This window comes from Manacus candei, unplaced genomic scaffold (genome assembly GCF_025592945.1).
Source record: "Manacus candei isolate 608988 ecotype Guabito, Panama unplaced genomic scaffold, ASM2559294v1 h1tg000082l, whole genome shotgun sequence".
Lineage (NCBI taxonomy): Eukaryota > Metazoa > Chordata > Aves > Passeriformes > Pipridae > Manacus > Manacus candei.
This window is the reverse complement of record NW_026138130.1, coordinates 1096541-1122641: the sequence shown is the minus strand read 5'-3', so window position 1 is coordinate 1122641 and position 26101 is coordinate 1096541. Positions and strand designations below refer to the sequence as shown.

Below are 26101 nucleotides of genomic sequence, written 5' to 3'. Positions count from 1 at the left end.
ATTATTAACCACATGGTGGTGTCTGTTTCATCCAGTGCAGTGGCATCATCTTTCCTTTTCCTTTGTTTGAAGTTACCAATCTTCACATGCAACTTGTCTCTAATGAACTAGCAAGTGCTCTGGACCAGGAGGATGTTAGTTTACACAGTGTTTAAGCAAAATAAGGCTTCAAATTCTAATTGGTGTCCTCACAGAAATACTGCAGTGTAAAATACTACATTATTTCACAAATAAAATTGCAGGATTTTTTGATACCAACTTCTTCTCAACGAAGTCAATTTATCTCAATTTTTCATCATATTTTGTTGGTAATACTATAATATTTATTATATTAACATACATATTTAAAAACAATTTTGAATCAAATAGCTCCAATAAAACACAAACCAGCAGCCTGCCTAAGACATAACTTTCTCTATATTTACAAAATGCTGCTATTATCCAGTATTAACACTGTCACATGCTCTTACTACTGAACACTAAAGCTGCAGTAGCAAACAAATATAAAGAAAATACAAGACAAACAAAAACAAGAGTTTACAGAGATGCTGATATCTGGAGATGGAGATTTTCAAGGAATGAAGTGAAGCAAAGAGAACAGGAGACAAGAAGGGAAAGGTATAAAACCTTTGATGAAGTAATTAACAAACACAGGCAGCAGAATCAACCACAAAAGAAAAAGCAAAAGGCAGTTATAATTAGATTTGATCAGAAGATCAACATTACATAACTAGTAATAACCAGGCCAAAAGACATCTCTAAGGAGTGAGAAATGGTGTATTCAAGTCTTCTTGGGATTAAATTTTGTTCTATTTCAAGATATACACAACTTTTTCTGTATGAACAAACCTAAAATACAGACAGAACTAAATTTCAAACTCAGTGTACATTTGGTTTTGAAAATGGAAGTCTGAAGTATCTCAGTCACTTCCACCGCTATTCATCAAATGCCTCAACTGCAAAAAATTAATATCATCATCTCTAAATGAGAGACACTCAACTGAAGACTGCCCAGAAAAAAAATATCAAATGGATACACAAATCCCAACAACTATGAGGACAGAAACTTGAAGCAGAAGGCAGCCCCAGAAGTGGTTATTTCATCAACAAACTCCCAAATCAGTCAGCAGAACTCTATCAGTTCTTCTGTTTTGTGCTGAATTGTGCACAAGCACCACCGAGGCCTCCATGACCAGAGAGCAGAATAACCAGGACAGGGTATCCTTTGGCTTGCAGATGCTGTGCTTTCTGTCTGAATTGTTAGTCACGGCAGACTAACATAAAGACAGAGCTTGCTCTGTGTCAGTATCTTTCATACCTTTTTCTCTCAAATTGTAAAGATACTAATGAAAACTCAGACACTTATTTTTCAGTGTGGATTTCAACATTGATTTGATTTTTTTCTTTCATTTTAAAGAAAAAAATAAGGCTGGAAATTGCATGTGTAATTTTGATACCTAGATTAACAGTTGGACTTGATGATATTAAGGGTTTCTTCCAACATAGATAATTATATGAATATGATTCTATAGAATAGTAATAATTGGGCCATTATTCAATTTTTATTCTGAAAAGGGAAAACAAGGATTCATACTTTTATTTCTATTTTTGTATTTTATAAGGTCTGTAGTATGTCTGAGTGATATATTGAACTTGAATGCAAAGACTTTATCAGAACTCCATACAACAATAGGAAAATGCATTTCTTACGTGTCTTTTTCCTATTAGTTGATAACTAAATCAACTGTTTTCAAAATTCTCTCATACACCACAGACACAGTAACCCAAAAAGAAATAAGATCTTTTCAGATTTGCAGTACCTGAAGTCCACTTTTTATAAACGAAATTTCAGCCCTTGCACCTCTCTTGGCTGTCACAGAAACATGAAGATGGAGGGCTCTGCCACCTGAACAAGACTAATAGTTGGTTTTATATTGCAAATTACTATAAATGCTTTGGCACATTTTCTTACAACAAACCTCTGTCCTAAGGAGAAAGTAATATAGGAATACAGGGATATTTTAAGACCCAGAAGACATTCTTGCTACTGAACAGTTTAGTCCCATATGTTCACTCTGTCTATCCACCCATTTCATAGTCTACTCAACACATTCACCACAGTAGAGTCATAAAGCTGCGAATACAAAAAAGGATATGACTAATGAAGACATGAAATTTACGTTGATATCAAACTTCTGGACAGATGTTACACAGTAATTAAACTTCACTGAAGTGGGCTGAGGAAAGCAAATAAGTCTGTGGTAGAATCAAAAGATCTCCACGAATTATATGCAAGTATTTCCCATGTCATCATATATTCCATGTGATTCAGTTTGTTAAAAGTATGGAGTATCAACTGAGGATTAGCAAAATCTCAGGGAAAACAGTACAGTACAGAAGCACAAAGTATTATTACAGTATATAAAAAAAAAATCCAATAAGATTGTAAAGTTTACCTAAAGAAAAAATGTATTTGCCCTAGAATTTTGGAGAGAGGAAAAAAATATATTAAAAGGAACAGAACCTATGGTCTTTAACCCCTTGATCACTAGGGGGAAAGGTGTATCATTTACTGGAAATACACAGTCATATTCTCTCAATACTGACATTGCAGGTCAGTACCTGCAATAAAGTGCTGTTATATCTGTGACTTTAATATAATTGTCTTTATTCCATAATTGTAAACATCAGCCTACTATACTAATGTACATGTAGAAACTGAGAGCATCTTATTGCATCAATAAACAGAGGTAAATGCAACTAAAATTGGAGATCAAAAGTGCTAAGTATATTTTCTTCTTCTTCTTCCAAAACAAGCATGTATATTTGTTTTATTGTGCAGTCACTGAAGGAAATATTTCATCCATTTTTACTTACTGTGAAATTCTAGATTCCTTCCATAATACAGGATTCAAAGGTACAGGTATGGGAAGGATTCAGAGGAATCAACAAGCATTAAGGAAGAAGATGTGTGCACTGAGTTTTCACACAGAGAGGAGAAGAAAACTCCCCCAGGGCTGCTTAGGGAAGAGATCTGCCCTCAAGTCAGCTGATACTTTTACAGGGCTATAAAAGCAGGTCAGTGGGCAAATGGAGCCAAGAGAGGAGAAGGCTGTCACACAGAAGGGAGCTCCTGGACTGAAAGCTTGGCTTCTGTTGCCAGACTCCAGCTGAGAAAGAGCTGGAACTTAATGCTAAAATTAACCTTCCCCAGGAAGCCAGCCAAAAGAAGCCTGGGATGATAATATCCACTTGTGTATCTGGAAATACTCAGTCTCTGTCTCCTTCTCCTCAGGGGCCAATAAATTCTCTGAACAAAACAGCTTGACTCTTGGACTCCTCTAAGCAGGACTCACAGTCTTGTGAGATGTCCATTGAAAAGTTTTTGCTCTCATTATATGTATTTATTGTGATGTAATTCAAAATGCAACAGGTATTTTCCAGACAGTAAATACAGAAATACAAAATAGACTAACACATAATTTCAGTAATGACACAAAGAGGTAATGTTCATTCTTAACAAGCTAATTCTTCTTAGAACAGCTGTCTGTATATACAGGGGCCAGATTTTCAAGCTGGGTTGGTTGGGTTTGAATTCCTACATCTCACAATACTTTATGAGTTTCGGGGTAATGGTTGATTACTGACCTTGTTTTGAAGTCTGGTCCAACTGCACATTGAGAGCATCTGAAAACATGACCTGAAGTACTTCTCAAAGTTAACCATGAAAAATCATACCTTTCTGCTCAGTCCTACTTCTCAGGTATTTGAAAACAACTAGTGATTTTTTTGTCACTCATGGCCAGTTTTGTACTATTTGGTGTAGATGCATATAAATCAGGCTATGTGAGCTTACACAAGAATTTCTCAAGACTTGGCATGGAAAATTGTTACACTTTGTCCTGTGCAAGTCAGAGAAGTACATACTAATATACTGTCATGTAAACTCATATGTAGAAAAAAGCTGCTTTGGCATTCTTATATTTTTAATACATATCATTGAATTCGAACAGTGATTTACCTTTTAGTTTGTATCTTGTCATTCCTATTATATCTGTATCAATTGAGAAGACTTGGGGGCCTCTGCCCAGACTGAAAAGTTACAGTACATCTCATAAAAAAGTTAACAGATGGTGGGAAGAGAGAGGCAGCAGACAAGTTGTATAGACAAGTGTTGGGCAACAGGGAATACTGAAAAGGGAAGCTACAAAGGAAATGGAGTAAGAATAGGCACCTCAGGGGGCTGCAGGAAGAGAGTAGGAGCCAATTAGGCAGTAGGATAGGAAGTCTTCCAGAGCAAGGAACATGGAGAAATCAATACACTGGACAACAGGAATGTGAAGTAGCACAAGAGGTGTATGTTGTGCACATTGCTTTAAAACACACAGATCCATGAAGGGAAATATATATAGAAATGTAAAAACAACATAAACTGTAAGATAGTTTACCAGTCTGTTCCAAAGACAGATTTAGGTTTGCATATCCAATGTTCACAAGAAAGGTGCTAAAAAGCATGTTACCTTATTTTTAATAAAAAATTTCCCTGTATAATATCTTATTAGAATCAATGTGGCCATTAAAGAGAAATACGGTAATTTTAAATAATTTGGAAAAATATTAAGATAGGCAAACAGAAATTCAGAAAAAAATATTTCTTTTTAATTAATGAAAAAAGAGCCACAACCTCCAGTTCTGAATAACAGGCAGAAATCTTCTAACTGGACTTCATTTCAAAGTGAAAAGGTTCAGCAGGTTGTGATGTGGAGAGGCTGGAAGCCTGACTTAATCTCTAGAGAAAAAGCAATGTTTTCATTCACTCTAAGAATCTCCTTCAAATCCTGCTTGTGGGCAGTGGAACATACTATAATACTCTCAGATCCTTTCCAGGACTGCCTATGTTACACCCAATGAAAAACCTATGGTAATTGAATTTCCTTTCCCATTTGAAGGCTATCCAGTCATTTAATAGATGACCTTGTCAGTCTGATTTCATGCTACTCATTTTCTAAGTTTTACACTGTCTAAAATAATTTATCCTCATTTGGGATATTTATACCTTCAGAATGTTAAAATAAAAAACTAAACTCTATTAGCTTTAGACAGATACCTGAACCCCACAGGTTTCTAACTATTATTTTTGTTTAACACTTTTACATTTACATCACTCTTCTGACCATGAGATATCTGAACTCAAACATGATTTTTCAGGTGGCATAACACAGAAGTCATTAAGAGAGCAGTTATCATCTATTGTTCCACTAGCCATTATTTCTGAGGACAGAATATTGGCAATTTTCACTACCACATCCCATTTCAAATACTCTGTAAACTGCATTTATCACTCCCTTCAGCCTCCTAGCATTAACACTCCAAATTTCTTCTTTGGGCTAGTCATCACTTCTTTTCCCCCATCTGCATTTAAAGGTGGTGAGGGTTGGTTTGTTTTTTTTTCCCTAATTGAAACACTGAAGAATATTTTCTAAATGAAAACAATGAAGAAAGTTATATCTGAGATAAAAGTCTGCTTTTTCACTCCAAATAAGTACCCCTCAACTATAGCTCATTTATCCTTTTCGATAACTCTTAAATCAAGTCCAATCAATGTAATTAATTTTTTTATTACCTAGAGTATTTTTTCACTTTCATTCTTGCTGTCTTAGATTAATTTTGTTTCCTAATCAATCCAGAACTATGGTTTACAATAAAATATTGTAAGTCTAGAAAGTAATCACTTCACTGAAATACCATATACTTCTATGTAGGCCAATCCAGCAAATTTAAACTCTACCATAATTTGTAGTCTACCAGTTTTTCTTGCCTATTTTTCATACATTTTTAATTTACGTATATATGCACTACAATATTTTCCAAATATCTGTTTTGTTTTTACCAACACCACTCTATATTTCTACTGATGGCTTAAGGTTACTCTTTAAATCACCAGCTTGAGTGAAAGAAAAGAATACCTTTATTTCCTTTCCTGGAAAGTTTAAAGAGATATTTAACATGCTTTGTAAGGTTTGAATGTGAAACTCAATACATCCCCCATTTAAGCAACTCCTGTAGTTTTGATTCCAAAGGAAAGCTATAAAAGATACAAGAGTCTAGACAAAAGCAAAATAAATGCACATTTAAACATCACAGTCTTCCATGGGACAATGTAACTCTGACCATATACAGTTATGATATAGGAAATGCCTACCTGCAGCTACAACTAATTTTGTCAGAAGACTCTGGCCACAAATTACATTACAACAGTGATTACACATCTCCTTATAAGAACAGGTTCACAACATCCCTTTAACACAAAACTGTGTGACAATATTAAACATATTTGGTACAAAGACTTCAAAAATATGGATAGATAATTCACTTAAGTCAGTTTTATTTGATTGTTTCAGAACACAGAGAACTCTCAGTATATTTTTTTATTCAAAGGCTATCAGAGAAGTGCACTGCTCTCAATTCTAAATGATAAATTAATTACACAGAACTCGTAAATCACAGACATTTCACACCTGAAGGGACAAATGTGCCAGTATGGTGCTTTAAAACTGCTCAGACCTATTTAATCCTTAATTACAGCACTCTTTCCCCAGCCTTACAAATTTTTTGAGATATCCAATATTCTCTTATTTCCCAGGTTTCCAGTAAAGTATTCTAATTAATAATGTAATACTTATCAAAATCAACAGAGGAAAAACATTAAACTTTACACTACCTTATTTTAAAATTAAGGCTGAAGAGGAGAAGGGAAGCCCTAAAAGCTGAAATTAATTTTAAATGAAAAAATAAAAAAATTCTGTAATAGCAAAAAATGTTACATTGAAAGTAAAAATAACAGTCCTGCCTCCTTACTACTATAACTAATAGATGGCTATATGAATTCAATACAGCTATGTTGATTTCTACTGTAAGAGCAGCCTGTCTCTAGAAATTGCATTCAAAAGCTTGTAATGGAGAATACAGTTTCACATGGCATTATTTTAAATGAGTTTCCTTAAGTACCAGTGGTAAAAAATAGGGGAAAAAAACCCCACAGCAGTGAAGCTTAAGTGGTTAGGCAGCAATTAATCAGAAATAATAATATCCTTTCTATTGGAAAGTTTCCTTTGAGTTCCCTGGTCACAGAAATCATCTATATTGATATATAATGGACAGTGGAATGCATTTACATGAAAGAAAAGCTTTGCAGAAGGATAACATATATCCCTGCCCCCTCTCTTTAAAGATGTCTTTTCTTAACCATTCTAAATTAACATATGGTCAATGTACATAGGTTTATACCCATTAAGAGTTGAAGTGTTCAAAATGTTCATCAGAGAACTGAGATTCTTGTTACTATGAGATGTAATTTAATATTTGCACTATAGCTGCACAAAAGACAATGCACATATTGAGTTTCACCATTAGTTACTGCAGGCCAGACAGTCTTTCTACATATAAACTATCAAAGCACCACTAAACTTAAACTGAAATGTTAAACGCAGCAACTTGGATGTCTTTAATCAACATCTGCTGAACAGTTTAGATTTTCTATAGCAGCAAAGGTAAGACAGCAATGTTTTATATAAATGTCTGAATAGGAAGTAATCTGTAACCTAATACAGTTTTGTGTTTAAGATAGTTTGGTTTTGGTAAGAAAAATGTCCTTTTTAAAAAAAAAAAAATCACTGAATTTCCTTTATCATGTATTTCCTAAAATCCAGCAGGTTTGTATGTATAACTTAGCCTCACTTTAATATCATCAACTATACAAAAATAAAGGAAAATTATTATAAAGTACAACCAAGTTTTTCATTAGTCATTGATACCTAGGATTTACTAATCAATTTAGCCATCCTTATTCATTTGGTTTTCTTCATTTTTTCTTTATTTATTGTAAAAGCTTTGATGAAAGGATCTATGAAGAACACTCATTGTCCCTTTGGCAACTACAGGAAAATCCTGAAGATGCATTTGGAGGTAAGCTGCTATCACAACGTCAGTGACTCTGACACACTCATACTGCACTAGAGCTGGGAACACACATGTAATATTTTTTCTCTGATGGATATTTCTTTGCTGGACATTGAGAAGTTTCAGCAACTGTCAGATGCAGTTTTCTCTCCCTTAGTGTTAAGCCCTTTTAGCTCCATGTTCAGTACCTGAAACATGTGCCCTCCTGTTTGACAGACAAGAGATAAAACCCTCAGCAGAGCAGCGAGTTAGGAGTTTGCAGTTAAGAACACTTTGAAGTCCTTTAGAGGTGATGGCTATATCAGTATATCACACAGATTTACTGCTCATCTCCATAGTTCTGCAAGCATTAGAATTATTAAAAAACTCGATTTTTTTCAGGCTTTCTCCTCAAGAACATGCACTTAACTTTAACTGTAAAATTCTTTTAAAAAAATGGAGCATTGCTTAACAATGAAACTACAACAGTCTGACAGTACTTCCATTCTCAGTGTTTCCCATTCAGAAGATGATAGATACTACTAATAGTCTGGATGTTTTAAATGATTGAATGATTCCAAGTTCAATGCTACAGAACTCTCAGACATGGCAAAGAGCTTATTCCAGAACTAAGTATATACAGATATTATTTTCTACTGCTCTACTCAGGGAATTTTTATTTTAGCACTAGTACCAAAAGTTAATCAGGTAGTTTGTGATTGTTAATCAGGTAGTCTATGACAGGCATTGTCTAAAACCAAAACCAAGCAAATCTTATTTTTGTTCCTGAGCCTTTTTGTGGGTTTGGGTTTTTTTAACGGGTATTGCAGCAGAACACTTAGTAAGAAGACGTGTTTGTCAGCATTAAACATTGCTGTCAGCACTACAACATGCCCAAGAAGGAGAAATGCTCCTGCCTTGCCAAGGGAAGGCAATTCCCATGGATGATGGTATGAACAAGTTCATTTGTCACCTCACCTGCAGCTGTCTATGAGGTGTATCTTCTTCTCCCTCCACCCAAAGTTGCAACGATGTACAAGGACTCATGGAAGGTGTTGCAATTCAAACATTTCAAGGTTGAGGAGGAATTATATTAAATATCATAAAATGACAGTATATAAAAATTAGCAGCAATTATAGTGCGCAAACGGTGAGAATTGCTGAGCACATAAAATGTCATGCAAGAAATCATGTTTTGTAAATCTGACACAACTTAGAAGATGAGCTCCCATGAACAGTTCACAGGGATGATCTCTTCTGCAACTAAATAAGCAAACCCCTGTTTTCTATTACTATATTCTATTTCTATACTTTGAAGATCCTCACATTTGTCCAGCTGCTTACTATCACATCCACCTCCCAACATGCAAAGAATCTGAAACTCTCAAAAGTCATGGAGTTCTGTTTTTAAAAATCAAACTCTTTATGGTTCCCATGACAGCCACAACAAAAATTCAGACTTAACCATAGATTAAGATTTTTGGGATGAGACACAGCAGGTATTTCACGCAAACATAAAATGTGCTTTAACACCCACCCAATCCTGTCTATCAACAGGCAGCTGCTTTAAGATGAACACTCTATTCATGGGGACCTTTGGCAGCTTCTCAGCCAAGATCAGCAGCAGCACTACAGAGAGCAGAGTGCAGAAGTTCCCATGGTATGGGGTTAAAAGCATTTAACTTCACTTTGGCATGGGGTTAAGCACAGAGCCATAAGGACTCTATGCCTGTCTGGGGACATGAATGGAGATTTCTGCTGTCAAATATAAGGCATCTCTTAGGCAATAAATATAAGTGGGCCTGATTTTTCTCCCTGATAAGTAAGGGTTTAAGCTGACATAATTACCTTTGGCAAATTTACTGCAGATTTATTCCTAAGTGAATGGCAAATGAGCCCAATATTTCTTTCATATATAACAGATTACACACTGTTATGCCATTTTTTCTTTTTACTTTCCAAGAACTGCTTTACCCTGTTCTCTTTATTTCACTTTGATCTTAGCACTGTGCCTGGCTAGGCGTTAAAAATTAAAGTCAGGTGTGCTAGAAGGAAGTGAATTAGATTCAGATTCCATTCTAAATTTGGATTTATTCTACTCATATTCAAACATACCACCACTGATTCTCCCACCAAGAAATACATACTACTTGGCAACAAGAAAATTATCAAAGCAATCTGACCAAATTGGCACCACTAGCTCTGGTTACATCTGGTAACAATAATATGAAGGGAGAAGTATGAAGATAACAACTCTCATTTATTGTTACCATTAAACTTATCTGCATGCATACTCTGAAGTCTTTGAACTTCATGCTTTCATAAAGCCAATAAGAGCTCCACTCAAAGGTGAGAGGTGATGCTTTTCCAAAAGTGATAAAATATCCAATTTACTAAGGTATTAGAGTCTCTAGTCACAGACTGCTCAGTCAGACAGACAGCAATGGAATACCACCAGGAAAGCACAACTGCCAACATCAAGGAGCTCCAGCAATGCATAAATTAAGGTGTTTGATTCCATGCCAGAAAAGAGTAGAAATTAAATATACTAAAAAATTGGTACAAAACAACTGCTAATGCATAAGCCTACCTTTTATATTTATTGGGAAATGTTTCTTTGTTATTTCCAGATATAACAAACTTGGATATACATTAGGTCAAGTTGCTGATCAAGTGTAACTGCCTATCCTAGCAAGGAGATGAACAAGAGTAGTGGGATCTACTGTCTTATTTCAGGATAAGATAAGGATGGTTTATCAGATTAATAAGTTATTCAGTCACTATATTGCTAAATATTTCATGCATCAGACTATGACAAAAACATCCATCTCTCAGTTGAAATCATACATAAAATGTACCATTTCTGATTCACTCAAGATTTAAAATTGTCTTCTGATGGGTTTTACTCCATATAATTAACAAGCTGATTAATTTATTTTCCTAAGGAACATTTCATAAAGCTATGATTTGAGATCAGCCTGTCCCTCTGAATCCCCCTTGTCAATGCCTGTGTCAGTCACAGGTGAAAAGCCACCCAACCTCCTTCCTCCTTGTCAAAATCAGTCACCTGGAGAGTGGAGCTTGAAAGAGCTTTCAGGAAAAAGATTAGCATGTAAATAAGACATACACGAGCCTTCTGGGTTTGTGCAATACTTTGTTCCATGGGCTACTTCCTGGAACACCTGATTTTGTGTTATTTAAATGAGTTGTCAAGGATTCAGCAGTAAATGGCTGTAAGACAGGGGGCAAATAGTCCCACTGCCACTCAAAGATGCAGGTCCAAAAACAGTGGATCACACAAATACACTCCCCTATCAGCCAGCAGCTAAAAATTCAATTTAACTCATGACAGCAAGATACCTCTCTGTGTAAAATTATTCCCAATTACTCCTATAAAACTCTCCCTTATAATTTTTAACTCCAATCAGTAGTCTTCTATGACATGTCTTGGAAGAGTATTTTGAAGAAAATCGTATTTCTTCTCTTAAACAATTCTGATTCTCCCTCACTCTTTTTCAGATACATAAGTTGTCATCCATTTCCCTAAATAATTCCTTTATGGTCTATTGCACCTCAAAGTATGACAACTTTTACTTTCTTTTTTTCCCCAGTCCCACTATACATAATTTAGCTCTTTCACACTTCAAAAGAAATTTCCTCCAACTCTATTAAAAAGAAAATATTACTCTTCAGACAGCTTAAAATTCCCAGCATGCGAGTTGGCTGCTTTCTTGGCATGAATAAAACTTAATGTCTTATTTAAAGATAACTCTGTTAATTAGTATTGACATTTCAGAGCCGAAGGGCAGCTTCCTTCCTTGCCAGTAGCACTGGTGTCACACTAGCAGTGTGAAACCCTTATGTAAGGGCCTCATTAAACTCAGTCCCACCTTGCAAATGGCACTGGTTTTAAGAGCACTTCTGTGTGCTGTTCTATTCTCTTCATCTGAGCTGTGTGTGAGGAACCCTCTCAACAGTAGCCAGAATAACTTGATCTAGAATAACTTACACTATTTAGATTTCAGGATTTGTCTTTAAAATTCTAAATACAAGTAATCTACACATATGTATTTGTTATTTCCCGAAATAGTGGGTTTATTTCATCTCTCATCTATATATTATACTACATCATTCTTTAGATCTTACAACTGAGTGATTCCTTTCTGTACATATAACTACATTTATAAAGTTTAATGTATTAGTTAATAACTTAATGTATTTGTTAATAATATATGTAGCAATAGTATCATACTAAGCTACACAAACATACACACATATATTACAGCATCTCTTCAAAGTACTTATTTCTTATTTCAACCTATTTTTTAAAATAATAATTACTTTTTTCACTTTCACTAATAATCTCATATAATAACCCCATAGCTCCCAAATGAATTAAAAGAGATATCCAAAACTTTCAGTTTTCCACAGGTGGCAAAGGCAGACAAATTAATACTTTTAACTTTCAGGATTTTAAATTACAATTAAGATTTTCAAACATGCAAACAAACACGTTCCTTTGTTTCCTATTCAGAGATGTACATTACTAGTACAGAAATCAGAGTAGTTTGACCAACTGCAGTTTGATCATACTTCATGAAAGACTACATGTGTCTGTCTTCTTGTAATATTTTCTGACAAGTGAAGGTCATCCCAAGGAATAGATGCTTCCCTTCATACTGAGACTCATGGCTATGGATGAACATTCAGGTTGGCTTCACTGAGTCAACGTATATTAAATAACACATTTCCAGTGATCTTTCATATCCTGCAAAAACTTAGCAGTGTAACGTGTTGCAAAAAATGGGAAATTAAAGATGAAGAAAAGTGAAAATAAGCACTGCCTCTAATCTTAATGGCATTGTTCTCAGTGTCTTTGTGTACAGGTTGAGAGCTTCCCAACAGCAGGCCTGGTTAGGTTTAAGGGGGAGATAGTCTCAACATGTACCACATGCAAAGTTGAAGGGTCCCAAGGCTGCATTTTATTGTGCAGAATCCTTCAGGATCCATTTTTGTGATAATGTATTGGGATCAGTCACATCACCACCCTGGATGAGCAATTGGCTATATTTATTCAGACTGCCTTATCTGAATAACACACCATGATTTGGCAAAGCTGCAAGCACAAGAAGCCAAAGTACAATTTAATAATTCTCAGCACACTGAACGCTGTACTATTAAAATGGACATATAATATTAGAAGATTCGTCTTTTAAACTAATACACAAGCCAACAGTCACCATAGCAGCTTTGAAGCAGCAAAACTCCCATGTTACACCAGAAGGACTCCCTAATTTTTTTTTAATGCTCTAAATCTACAGTCAGAACACTGGTCTGTTTTACAGAACAACTAGTTCAGAATTTGTCATCTGATTCCAAAACTACAATAGAACTCTGATTTGGTGATTGCAAAACCTCAGCTCGCATAACAGTCTATTTACAATGTTCTGACAGAATTTGACAAAGTTAATAAAAATTTCCTTCGTCATGTCATGATCCCTTTCTAGAAATACAAAAACATGCTTCCAACTGATTAAACCACGAAAAAAAAAATCCAAAGGCATCTTCTATCAGCAATATGCTTGCACTTTCTATTTGTTGAGATCAAACAAAAGAAAATGGTCTCTGGGGTCTTTCCAGACCATTCTGGATTCAGTAGTTCAAGTTTCAGTGGTGTTCTTAGCCAGGATTCCTGCATCAAGCAATAATACTGATGCAAACTTCTCAGCAAAAGGGCAGGACTCCCTTGTTTACCTGGTACACTCCTAATCTGACCATGGGTAAATTTTCTCTTTTTCAGAAGACAGTTCACAGTAATGCATACAATTAATTGTACAACACATTTTACTTTAACACCAACTGGACAATATCACCTCATGTGAACAGTCCAGCCACTCCAAGTACAGATTCCAATTATTACATGAGAACTAAGACTTTATGACACTTCCTACAAATGCTAATTAGCTGGTAGGTTAGGGCCCTCAGTCATGTAGCACTTCATCAATCACAAAGCCTAAACTATTAAAGATGGAAACTGTAACATTTTACATAAAAAGGTATGTTGCAAGTCAAAGTAGAATATTATATTAGCCCCCTTTAGCTGGTGTTCTTTTATGACAGTCCTCACAAAAGAATTTCCACAAGCTGTTGTCCTAATATGATCCAGGTCTACATCCTCTGCACTGTTCTTGTCTCAGCAGCTACTGTTTTCAACACTGAGACTCACACTTCAGAGCATATAACTGGTGGTTTTGCATACCTATAGATTCCTAAAGGACAAAATATACCAGTTATAGCAACGACACAAAAGAGAGAATTTGTGAACAAAAAGGGACATGAAAGAATCATCACCACGTTCAGCACTTTTGCCCTTCAGCCTTTAACTCGACCATATTCATAGAACTTACACATTCCGCTACGAAATACATAAAGATTTCTGAGGTCTGCCCCTCTGCATGCTAAACTGACAGATATGAGGTGTAAGACTAGCCTTGCCAGGTTAAACAAGGCTATTAAAACAGCATACCCAACTTTACTGGCACTAAAATGGAAAAGTGGTGCCAAAGATTCTAAAAGAAAAGAAATATTAAGTAATATTGCACCTCTGACATTGACATAAGTTTATTATTACTCCATGCCAATCTACCTTGATCCAAATCCTCTAAACACATGCTGTTCCAGAGCTGGGCCTCCCTTAAGCCTGCAAATTATATTAAATAGTGTAGCAGTTTTTCAATTTCGTCAAAAATTACACCAAAACCACTGCATGGGAGGACAATGCTCTTTATCTAACTTTTTTCTGCAACGTGCTGCCCTGTGTGTGTTCCTGTGACATCCTGTGGGACTCACCACTACTGTTTTGGTTTTGTTTCTTCCACACCTTTGATAGAGAGTCATCAAAAGAACCTGTCCTGCCCTCCAAGTGTAACAGCTATCCAGAAAGGAGAAGGAACAGCTCCAGTTTCGAAAGGGAGCTTTTCAGAGTTGGGTTTGGTTTCCTTTGTATTTTTTTTTTCACACAGCAGATAACAGTTAGGTACCTAAGAGAAAGACTAGAAATTGCATATTTCCAATCTACATATTCCTTCCTCCTCAGTTTCAGGTTATTACTGACAGAAATATTACCGAGCACTATATACAAATTCTTCCTTCTTCAATTACTTCAATACAACCATTAAAACAAATATTATTTTAGGCTGAGTGAAGTACTTCAGGCTAAGTGGAGAGAGATGTAGCCATCTATCTTGTATCAATAACTAAAGGCACTAACATAACTGGTTATTCATAAGTCCTCATATCAAAAGTAAATAAAAATACAAGGATGTAAAATTTAGCCCTACATAGAAAGAAGAAAACTGAGACAAGCATGATATTATTACAGTCAGAAGAATCTAATGTCTAGATAAAACTCACAAAGAACTGGAAGCACTTGCTACTTCCAGTTTTAAAGAATCAGTTTACTACTAACTCTGATTTTGCACCTAGTTGTTAGCAGGATTTATTTATCTCATTGTACACTAGAGTTAATGAGGCTATAACATGTTTTACTCTATGATCTAGTGAGGAGAGAGGGTGCAGCTTGAGAGTGATTATTTCCATTAAGAGGTAGGTGCAAAAGTGGCAAGACCATCTGCATGCCCTAATAAAATAGCCATAATGTATTAAAACCAGAACAAAATATGTTATGCTGCATATTTCTGAGCACACAGACATGACTGACAGTGCTGATAGTTCTGTGATTGGTTATTCATCACAAAATTTTTATCACTGATTCCCTATTGGTCCTCACATTCCCCATACTGATCCATTTCCTCAAGATCTCAGTACAAGAGAAATTGTAAATTGTTGGGTTGTTCGGGGCTTGGGGTTTTTTTTTAGAATACGAACAAAGAGAAAAGATACATTCTGTTCTTCAAAATGCTCAAGCAATGTCCAAAACTAGTCAGCATTCAGCACAGGATAAAAGCCCTGAAGTTTTCTATCTTTTACATCATAAACATTGCTAAAAAGGCACATATTCAGAAATAGGATTAAAGTGGATGGGTACTTATATCCCAGTTTTGATAGGCTTTATTTCCCAGGCCTGAAAAAGCAGTCTTCTCAGTTTCTGGAAAATAAGGCCTTGGCTTTTTTTAATTCTGTACTTAAGCAATTGCAGACAGAAGCACAGCTAGACCATGTGAACCCTACATGAATCCTGGAGGAAAACCACAGTAACATGAACTACCTACATAATAATAGAGTAAGGAGGAGCAGACATTCTTTGAGTGGCTGTAAAAGGAGGGCAGAAGTAATAGCAAAACATATTTGAGGCCAGGAACTTTTTCTCCACTTATCTATGTTCACAAGGGCATCTACACATGGTAAAGAGTGACACACAGGACACACAGAACATATCTGGTAGCATAAATGTTTTTGTGAGTGTGAGAAAAAGGATAGGGAAATAAATGCCCTACTACTGTGTTCAGAACCCTTGCAGAGCTTCCTTCACAGGAAATTCCCTCTCTGCTCCCCCAGGTGGAAACTATAATGACTGAACCCAACTTCCCAAAGAGAGTAAATGCAGTTAGTTAAATTTGTGGAAAATTAGAAATACGACTACTTGACTCTTTGGAGGGAGCCACCCTTCTTAATGTCTTTAGCTCACAGGAAAAACAGAAAACTGACTTAATTTAGGTTCCTTCCTCACTCTCCTCCTCTTTCCAACACCCCCCCACCTCCCATTTAAAAAAAAAAAAAAAAAGTCTTTAGGCTAAAAACAGAGTATCCAGACCTTTTAGCAGGCCCACAATCAGTGTTCATAAGGATAACTGAATCCCTCATGTTGAGGAACAAGAAGTTTTATCAGGATTTTTAGGACTTTCATTTAACTCCAACAATTTTGTGACAACTTCAGCACCTAATATTTTTGTGATATAATATAAATAAGATATAATACTATAAAAATGTTTCCATGGATAACAGTAACACATTTTATACTAGAGAACTACTTGACTACTACAGATTTCCTGCATTTTTTTAACATATTAAAAGTAATACCTTATAAGAAATAAATGTATTCCCTTTAAATGTGTCTCAAAAGTTTTACAACGTATCCTTTCATCAGTGATCTTACCTTTTTTTGAAGGACATTAATTTTTCTTTCTTTTACTTCCAACATGTCTTTCATATCTCGAATTTCTCCAGCAAGGGTTCCTTTCTCTTCTGTGAGGTCTTGAAGTTGTTTTGTTTTTTTATTCAGAAAGGTTTCTTTTTCTTCCAGTCGTAACCGCAAGGCATCAACCTACAGTAAGTAAATCAAACATATTTAGGTTTTAGTTTTAGTTCTAATTCTCTTTTTTTCCTTCACTTAAGAAGTGCATTATTTTTTTTCTGTGTCGATTTTCCAAATTCATCTCAGACTAAGAGACTCTTTTACTTGTTACACTTTTCTCCAGTGTGAATTGCACAAGTCTCTTAACAAACAGATCTGACTGTACTTCTCTGTAGTAAGCACAAATCCCTGTCAAACAAAATAAGGGGTATTCCAGCAATTTTCCTAAGCAAAATGTTCTATATACATAACTGGAGGGGTTTTTTTCTTTAGAAACACTAAAAAGAAAAAAAATCCAAAGAATTCTAACAAGCCCAGAGAGTGTAAGCACTCTTGATATTCTCATTTCTTGCTGTGTAAATGCTCAAGTATGCAATTTTATTGTTCTCTTAATGCAATTCTAACAGTAATAAAATAGCAGACAATTCATTAAAGAAACAGAATATGTTTGGATTTAACCATCAGTACTGCAGGAATCACACCTTACATGTATTGGTCCCTTCAGGAATTCCACTAAATCATACCTGCTTCCACATTCTGGTTCAGAAAAGCAGTTACAAATGAATTGCTGAGCAGCTCTCAGCATAAAATAATGGGGGGATTTTGGGAGCAAAGAACAGGTTTTACTTAAAGTTTCTCAAAACCAAAAGACACTTTTTCTTTTCTATGTGAGCATCATATTAGTCAAATCTCATTCGTAAATAAAATAACACAAGAAACCATTGTATACCCAGGGAACTGGGTCACCACCATTAAACATCTTGCAAAGTGGAGAACTAAGATAAATCATTTATTATTACAAAGACAGGTTTCCTTGAACAGAGGCTTCTTCTGCAGCTCTGAACCATGAGGTGTTCACATTAAGTGGACTCACAGGCTTGTTTTAGCTCCAAGGTACACCACTGGGAAGACAAGGTTTGGGTTGAAAATATACGATGTGGCAACCTAGAATAATTCTCCATATACAAGAGAGCTGCAGGAAGTCAGGTAAGTGAGAAATTTTAGATTCAATAATCCAAATTTTAAACACACAAATGGTAGAAAATAAAGAATAAGAGCTTAAAGTTTTCATTACCTAGAAAGTCATAAGGTTAATTTGTAATAAAAAGCTAGATAGTAGTAACTGAAAGGGAATAAATGTGGGCTTCACATTTTTAAGTTCTGCAGTTGGAATAGTCAGAAAGGGTCTTATTTATTTCAAGGGTCTTATCTAGTAAGCCATTTTCCCCCTAGTTAATCAGAATATTAGCAAAGTACAAAACAATCAGCAGATCTATATTTATTTACATTCTGAGTTTTGTAATGCTAAATTTATTCAAAGTAAAAGTCTTTGCAATGCCATTTTAAAGCTTGGTTTGGGACTAATTTAGATGATCTATTGGATCTCAAAATGCATGTTTTTCCTGCTCTTAAAATGGCTCATTGCCTTTCTATACACTGGAAAAAAGATTTATACTCTACTGGATTTATTTTATTTTTAAGACTATTTTTTACAATATTACAGTAATAGGATCTCTCAGTTTGTAAGCAGTGTGCAGTATGGGATCCAAAGATGACTTTTTGAATTGGAAACCAAGAAACAGTAGTAGCAGCAAACTTTCAGACCTCTTTTAATAAACATTAAAGACCTCATCTGAAACTCATTACCACGTCTTCTTTATACTTAATCACTTATTTGCTTCATGTCTGAAAGCAATCCCTTAAGTTAAATCACAAAAATCTCTGTTGGGCCTTTAAGCTGCAGCTGAGGAGCTCGTCATAACATTGCAGCGGGAGCTCCGAGAGCGGTTCTCTTCAGTCGGGCTCTGCAAGTCTCATTTTCCAACTGCCACGAGGCAGAAGCTTTAATGCTTCAAGTCAAGGGGAGTTGAAGGTGATTAGATGGATAAACAAAGCACTGATACCGTTCCCCAGTGACTGGGATAACACATGTGCTGATACAGCTCTGCTGGGCTCGGCTGAGCCGGGCGGCTGCTGAGTCAATAATCTTTTCTTCCCTACCCATCCAGTCCCCAGTCAAAGGGCTGAGCAGACAAGTCTCACTCTTCTTCACAAACTTCTTTACACACACCCTGCCATCACTACATCACTACATTCAACTTGGAAATGGGGATTTTAGGCATTTAAACTCAGGAGCACAAGGAGGAGGATTGAGAGGATGAGTAAATGGCTCTGAATTCCCACTCTGAGTGACAACCTGTGTGGGAAACAGGAGCAGAGCCCTGTCCACTCCAGTTTCTCAGGCCCCAATCTTGCCTTCACACAATAGTTAAACAGCACCACATAACTAAACCTTTCTGCTTTTTCTCTCACCACCAGCCAGCTCATAGCACGACCAATACATTATTTCTATTCCTTACACAAAGACACAAATTCACCCTGGAGGGACAAGAGAAAGTGTATGGTGGTTTTCTTTCACACCAAAAAGAAACACATGTGGAACTGCAGCAGAGCCCATTATTCCTTTCACTGGTTAGCATTCAGGTCATCCACATGAAAACCTTTAAGTTAGTTCAAGGGTTGCAACCTTGACTGTGCCACAGAGCACCAGGTACCCAGTATTTCAGAATTGTCTGGACTGACTCTAAATGCAGAAACAGACTGTTTTCTTGTTAATGTTATAAATAGATTACTCCACACACCTTCATGTAAATAGTTCACACTTTAGATCAGTTTTTTCAGCTCCGTGGTAACTTTCCAACAGTTAACTAATATGTTTGAGGTGAATTGCATTCTTCCAGAAGTTGCATATGGACTTAAGGTCTGAATATATTCAGATATAAGCGGTATAACTTCTGCCTAGAACTCCAGTCCCTACCAGAGACTGCTCTTAATATAAGACTACCTTGGTTTTCATTTAAGAATTCAATTCTAGCCTTGGTAGCTTCAAATAAAAGCTTTAAAGCACGACTGAAGTGCAGCTTCAATTGCACTGAGAATCTCAGCCAGAGAATTGCAATCCCATCAACCCCAGTTCACACAAGGACAGTACAACCATTGGGACAGAAGGAGTTCAGCATGTCCAGCACAGCCTTAGGTGGCAGAAAAGCATCTGCCAAATACATATCTATTTTATCTCCCCACCTTGAGACTGTTACAGCAGAGCACTTTAATTCATAAATCCACCTACATAATGAAGTTCACGTATTTTGATAGAATAGGTACATCATCCCCCAAACCACCACTGACAGCAAGGAGCCATTCTGAAAGCAGTGCTCTACGTGAGTTTTCAGAGGCAGAACTCTGAGCCAGTGCCAGTCTGGGAGAGTGAATAGGGAACCTGTACTGTGTGTGGTCTTGGGTGTACAGATTTATTTTCTATCCATGGGAATGCAATGTGGAGGTTTAAGAGAGCGTCAGTTATGTCAGTCATTTTCTCCTTCCCTGAATTCTTCTTTCTGCCTCTAATAATCATGAAACAAGACTTTTGCATTCCCCATAATATGAAATAAAACTACCTCAGCCTGAACTGCAGGCGACCTTATCCTATCTGCTCTGCACTAAGCACGTATGACATCATTTCATAAGTCAAATATGAACCTCCAGATGTTTAAAACCAAAAAGCTGTTAAATCAGTTCCTCATCTCGTGGACAAAAAGAAGCAAAATATACTACTTCATTTGTAGCCAGGATGAATTTGCCAAAATTAGAAATTATCTCTTCCCTGAAAATGGTTCTGTGTAATCATATCTCCGAAATAATGAAACAATGAGGTAGTCAGATGGAGCATGCCAGTACACTATGAGAAATTTCTGCAATTTGGTTACTCCTTTTACATTTAAGGCATTTTAAATACGATCTGAAAGGAAATTAAATATGTGTCATTTTACAGCATCATATATATATTTTTTATATTTGAAAGGATAAGGATTTCTGGTACACAAAACCCCTCTCTCTGGCTTTTCACTCAACACTATGTAATTTTAAGAGTCCTTGACTTATTTTTCTCAAGCTTTGGCAGTATATTTACTAGTAAAACTTGGCAGTCTGAAGAACATCATCATTTTCCAGAAAAATAAAGCAAAAACAGATCTGATAGCTAACACATAGAATGTTTCAAAGACCTCTTCCCAAGTAAATTGCTTTTTAATTTTGACTAACTTCTTTTTCCTCAGCAACTACTTATTTCAACTATTTAACACAATAAACTCCGTCACTTGCTCTGGAAATATACAACATACTGCAAAAACTTAAAAATGGGTTATACTTTAGGAAAAAAAAGTTCATGTAAGTGGCAAAAATTGCCAAATTCAAAGTCAAACTTTATTAATCTTCATGTCATCACCTGCCACTCACTACCAGCTCCAGTAGTGACTATTTCTTGAAGTTCCTTTCTGTTAACTGTTTAACTTATATGCCATATTATATATATCACTCATAAAAGTGGGTTTAATGCTATGGAGTTCCATGAGGAAGTAAAACATGAAGAAGCACTACTGTGTTTCACTGTTAAGAATTACTTATTTTACCATCATAAATACATCCATTTAAAGCAAATATTTTACTGTATTTCTTTAAAACTGACTCTGAACTTACTACTGAAGTACTAAGTGTACTGTAGTACCACACCTGGAGTGATGAGAAGGCAAAACTGTAACCCACTGTCAGCCTCCCTCCTGACCCCATCTCTGTTCCAGCACATGCTGCAGCCAAACTCTGCCACTGTATCAAGATTCCATCTTCTCCCCTTTTGTATCATCATTCCCCCCTTTCCTGGTGACCACTACAGGCTCCACAGGGCTGCTGACACTTTCCGTGCTGTTATTTGCTCTCTTAGTGTGTTATGCAGCCACCTTTGCAGGAAAAGCTTCTGTTAATAAAAATAACAGATTTCTATTAAAGATCTTAGTGCCTGTATTTATACATGCCCGTATATCTGGGGAAATGTAATATCTGAAGTTATTATTATGAAAACCAATTTAAACCAAAAATAAAAGATCTGTCACTCCAATTTTCTGCAAAAGAGTACTTAGTTGTTACTGCAGAGAGCATATTGTCACATGGGCCCTTTTGCAAATATGAAAACTGAGCTACAAGTACAGAAAGGATATCATGGGTCTCTACTGTACTCTCTACTTCAGAGCTACTAAAAAAAAAAAAAATCTCATATTTGTCCCTCATGTATGTAAAATTCAAGGTAGAAAAAGCAGAACATGTCCACATTTTGAAGCTACAGAAGCCTGAATTTTGTCAAAATTGATATGCTTTACATTCTTTTCCAAACTGAAACTTTAGTGAGTTAGCTGGCACTTCACTTTGCAAAGTGAAAAGCATTTAATTTCACTTTCAAGCATTATTTCAACAACATTCTCATTCCTCTACTACTGTGAGTATTATGGTTGCTCTAGTTTACATTTTAATTCAGATGACAGTTTACAGGCTTTATATTCTTTAAAGGATAATCTATTTTACTGACACAATGAGAGGCGTTTAGAACAGCTGAGTACATTGCAGTCCAGGGGAACAGCCAGTGAACAACATGAGGTGTTTCACAAACACAGGACAGTGTTGCCTGTTCACATCAGGAGAACAAACTCAGACCATTTCCCTTATAGAATCCCTGTCACAAGCTCTTGCAGTCCTTCTGTACGAGGGTGGGGAAGCACCTGACTGTGTGATGCCTCAAATGCACCTTACTCAATCCTTGAAAGATGGTACCTCCAGGTTTCATAAACCTGCCAGCCTCCATCCCTGACAGCTTTGCCAGCCACCATCTCAACTAATCTCTCTTTATTTTTCTTACGTTCTTTTTTATGCACCAGTCCAGATTATGTTGCTCTTTAAAAGAGAAAATTGATAAAGTGACTGTCAAACTACACTAGAAAAGGTTTCAGCTGAACCAAAGATTGTTACCAAGATATAAATGGCTCCCTCAGGCAGTATGAAGCTTGTCCTCGTGGAACATCACATGCCACAAGGAATTCTGATCATGTGTAGTTTATCAATGCAGCCAACTGCCTAACAGCTGTCTTATTCAAATTTATATCTTTGCCTACTCCTACCACTAAAGTAAGGTCATTTAAAGCAACTAGCCCAAAGTTCAGAATTTCATATTCAGTTTAGTTCAAGCAAATTTTGGAAAATGCACGGGAATTACAACTCGTGCCAATACTCAGAGTTTTTGTTAATAAAACTTCCAACACTAACCTTACCTCATTGAACTTACCTCACTGATTTTTATGCTCACTATAAAACTATAGCTGTCATAATACTTTTGAATTACTGCAAAAGGAAGTCAGTTATTCCAGAGTCAATGTTATTTAGCAACATAATGATAGTTATAAATTCAAAATACTAAAAACCAATTTACAAAACTATCCATCTTGGAAGCTTTTAACTTTTGAAATTTCTGTCTCCAAAAACATTCAAATTTTATTATACTGTAACAGATTAATAGAAAGTAAAATAAAATGGGCCACAATGTTCTTTTTTAAAGTCATGCCAATGCATTTAACTGCTTCATGAAAAATAAATATGTAAAATTCCATAACAGTGTAAGAATCATCAGTAAATAACCATTAGCTTTATATATGGTCAAAACAGACTTTTTACATAAACTGTGATTTCTCGGTTTAATTTTTTTTTACTAGTAGGAGTCACTTACTACAAATAGTTGACACAGCAGTGAATGTGTGATTTTCAAAAAGCATATTTAGGTTTGTAATCCACTCAGAACATTCAAACAAAGGAGGTGCCTGTAGGTGAAATCTGTCTCCAGCTGAGCTAGAGAGCCTGTGTCACACTCGGAGGGGTGAGCTGGATCCTTGGCCTCCCTCTCAAATTCATGGTTTGACTGAGACCCATCTCTTGGAAGACAATCTGATGATTCACCCTGTTCTGCAACTGGAACACCTGTTTGTGTCACCCACTTGTTTATCAGACATTCCTACACATCAATAGCTCCAGCTGGAATTAGTTTGACTACAACCTTATCTTCCAGAATCTACGGCCAGCTCATAAAAAGAGCAACATAAAACAGCTTGGGCAATATTTTTCTTTTATTCATAAGAACACCGTAAACAGAGAAGGTTAAAACTACAAGCTAAACATATATTGCTTATTTTAAATACAACACAGCATTTTCTCCAAGAAAAATGCCAGTTTGGCTCTTGTATCTCTCCTGTCCACATTCTTCTAGAAACCAAGTTATAGCCCTTTCTCTGAAAACTACTGCATTTTTTTAGAGTGTGAATAAACCTCTAACTACTTCTTAGAACTACTTACTCTAATTAAAAAATTCACCTCTAAAATTTTCTGAACTCCAATTGTTGAACCACCAGACTGTGACATGTAAATAATACTAAATGATGAAATAGCACATAAGCTACAAGATTCTGAGCACTGACTGACAAGCCTATTTTGTAAAAATTAAAATAATTTTTTTAGAAATGTTTTAGAGTCTGGTCAGATTACCCCATGTAAACAATCATTCATCTCAGAGTTGGAAATTACTACTCCTTAGTGAATATATCACAGCCAACAGAAGGAGGAATGTCACCTGTTCACTACAGTGATAAGCAAAATTAATTGACTGCAACAATCCCTGCACATGAAACCACAATGCAAAGATAGATCTGAGCCTTTTTTGCACCATTACAAGGTTCTTTCACTTTCCTGATTATCCCTCTCACCCTCCTCTTCACCTCTGCTATCCTAAATTAATCTTTCTTGAACCTGTGTGACTGCATTTCACATGAGATCTCACAGAGGACATAAAAGTACTGCCCATCTGTAACAGAAATCTCTCTCCTGATACATTCTAGGATCAGATTTTCCACAGCCATGTTTTATTGGTGGCTAACAGCAAAACTCTAACACAGTATTACTGCCTTTACCTTGAGCTTTACATTACAGAAGTTGTACGATTTTTGGTTCTCAGGGGTATAACCTTGCCTTTTGTATTACCACATCTCATCCATTTTTCTCACTTCAGAATTCAGGATTATCCAAATCTCAGCCCCACTTGTGACTCCAATCTGTGCACTTCCATGTGTGTGCTCCTAAAGTCTGGCACAAGCTGAGTGATGGAAATACTAAATAAGCCTCATCACAATACCAAGCCTTGAGATGCTTCAACAATAATTATCCCCAACCTGGTCCTTCCTTGTCCTGCTCTCTACACTGTTCCTCTCTTAGCCAATATTTTACGAATTCTACCACTCTTGGGCTGAAGCATCTCCCACCTAAAATATCTGAACACGATGTGGCAAGAAAAGCCCTACTGAGATTCAGCTAAATGAGACATTATGTGTATTTGTTGTTTAAAGATTAGCAGTCTTCTCAAAGAAAGATACTGCCTTAGCCTAATTTAGTTGATTTCATAACCAAAATGGATGCACAGTGGCCCTCTAAAAATGGCTAAATGAAAAGGGTTTTTTCCATACCAGACAAATAATCTTTTATAGCAAGTCCAAGGGGAGATTGTCAGAATAAGGTATGTTTTTACTTTAGACATAAACGAATTTTTACTATTTGTTTCAAGCTTGTTATGCAGTCTGGAGATGGGAGCAGTAAAATTCAATTCTAAATCCTACATTACCAATGAAATTGCAAACTTCAGATTTTGTTCCAAAAATATCACAAGAATTCCTGCTTTTTCAACTGATTGTGTTCAAAACACTTCTGTTGAAAGTTTCTGTACTTGAAAGTATGTCTTTGAAATACTTCTAGGATTGAATCTTCTAGGATTTCAACCCTTTTGACTGAGGTTATCCTTAAATATAAAGATATAAACAACTGTGGAAACGATTTTGTTAACGTGCCATAGAAAACATGGAAGAAACATTCATTTTAAAAAATGTTTACTACTTAATCATTCTTAATATTCTTTTTAGGGTATATAGTATATAT

The 26101-nt window shown here is 36.0% G+C and overlaps 1 protein-coding gene across 7 annotated transcripts in view; it reads right to left on the bottom strand.

The window, feature by feature from the left end:
• ERC2 (ELKS/RAB6-interacting/CAST family member 2) overlaps positions 1-26101 on the bottom strand; it is a 425018-nt gene that overhangs the window by 278259 nt on the left and 120658 nt on the right. For all 7 annotated transcript variants that reach the window (XR_007908334.1, XR_007908335.1, XR_007908336.1 and 4 more), the window contains exon 7: positions 17054-17221. Coding sequence is in view for 1 of the 7 variants with exons in the window: in XM_051811544.1 (XP_051667504.1) it covers positions 17054-17221 (168 nt within the window). In the remaining 6 variants the exon portion in view is untranslated. The remainder of the gene's footprint in view (positions 1-17053; positions 17222-26101) is intronic.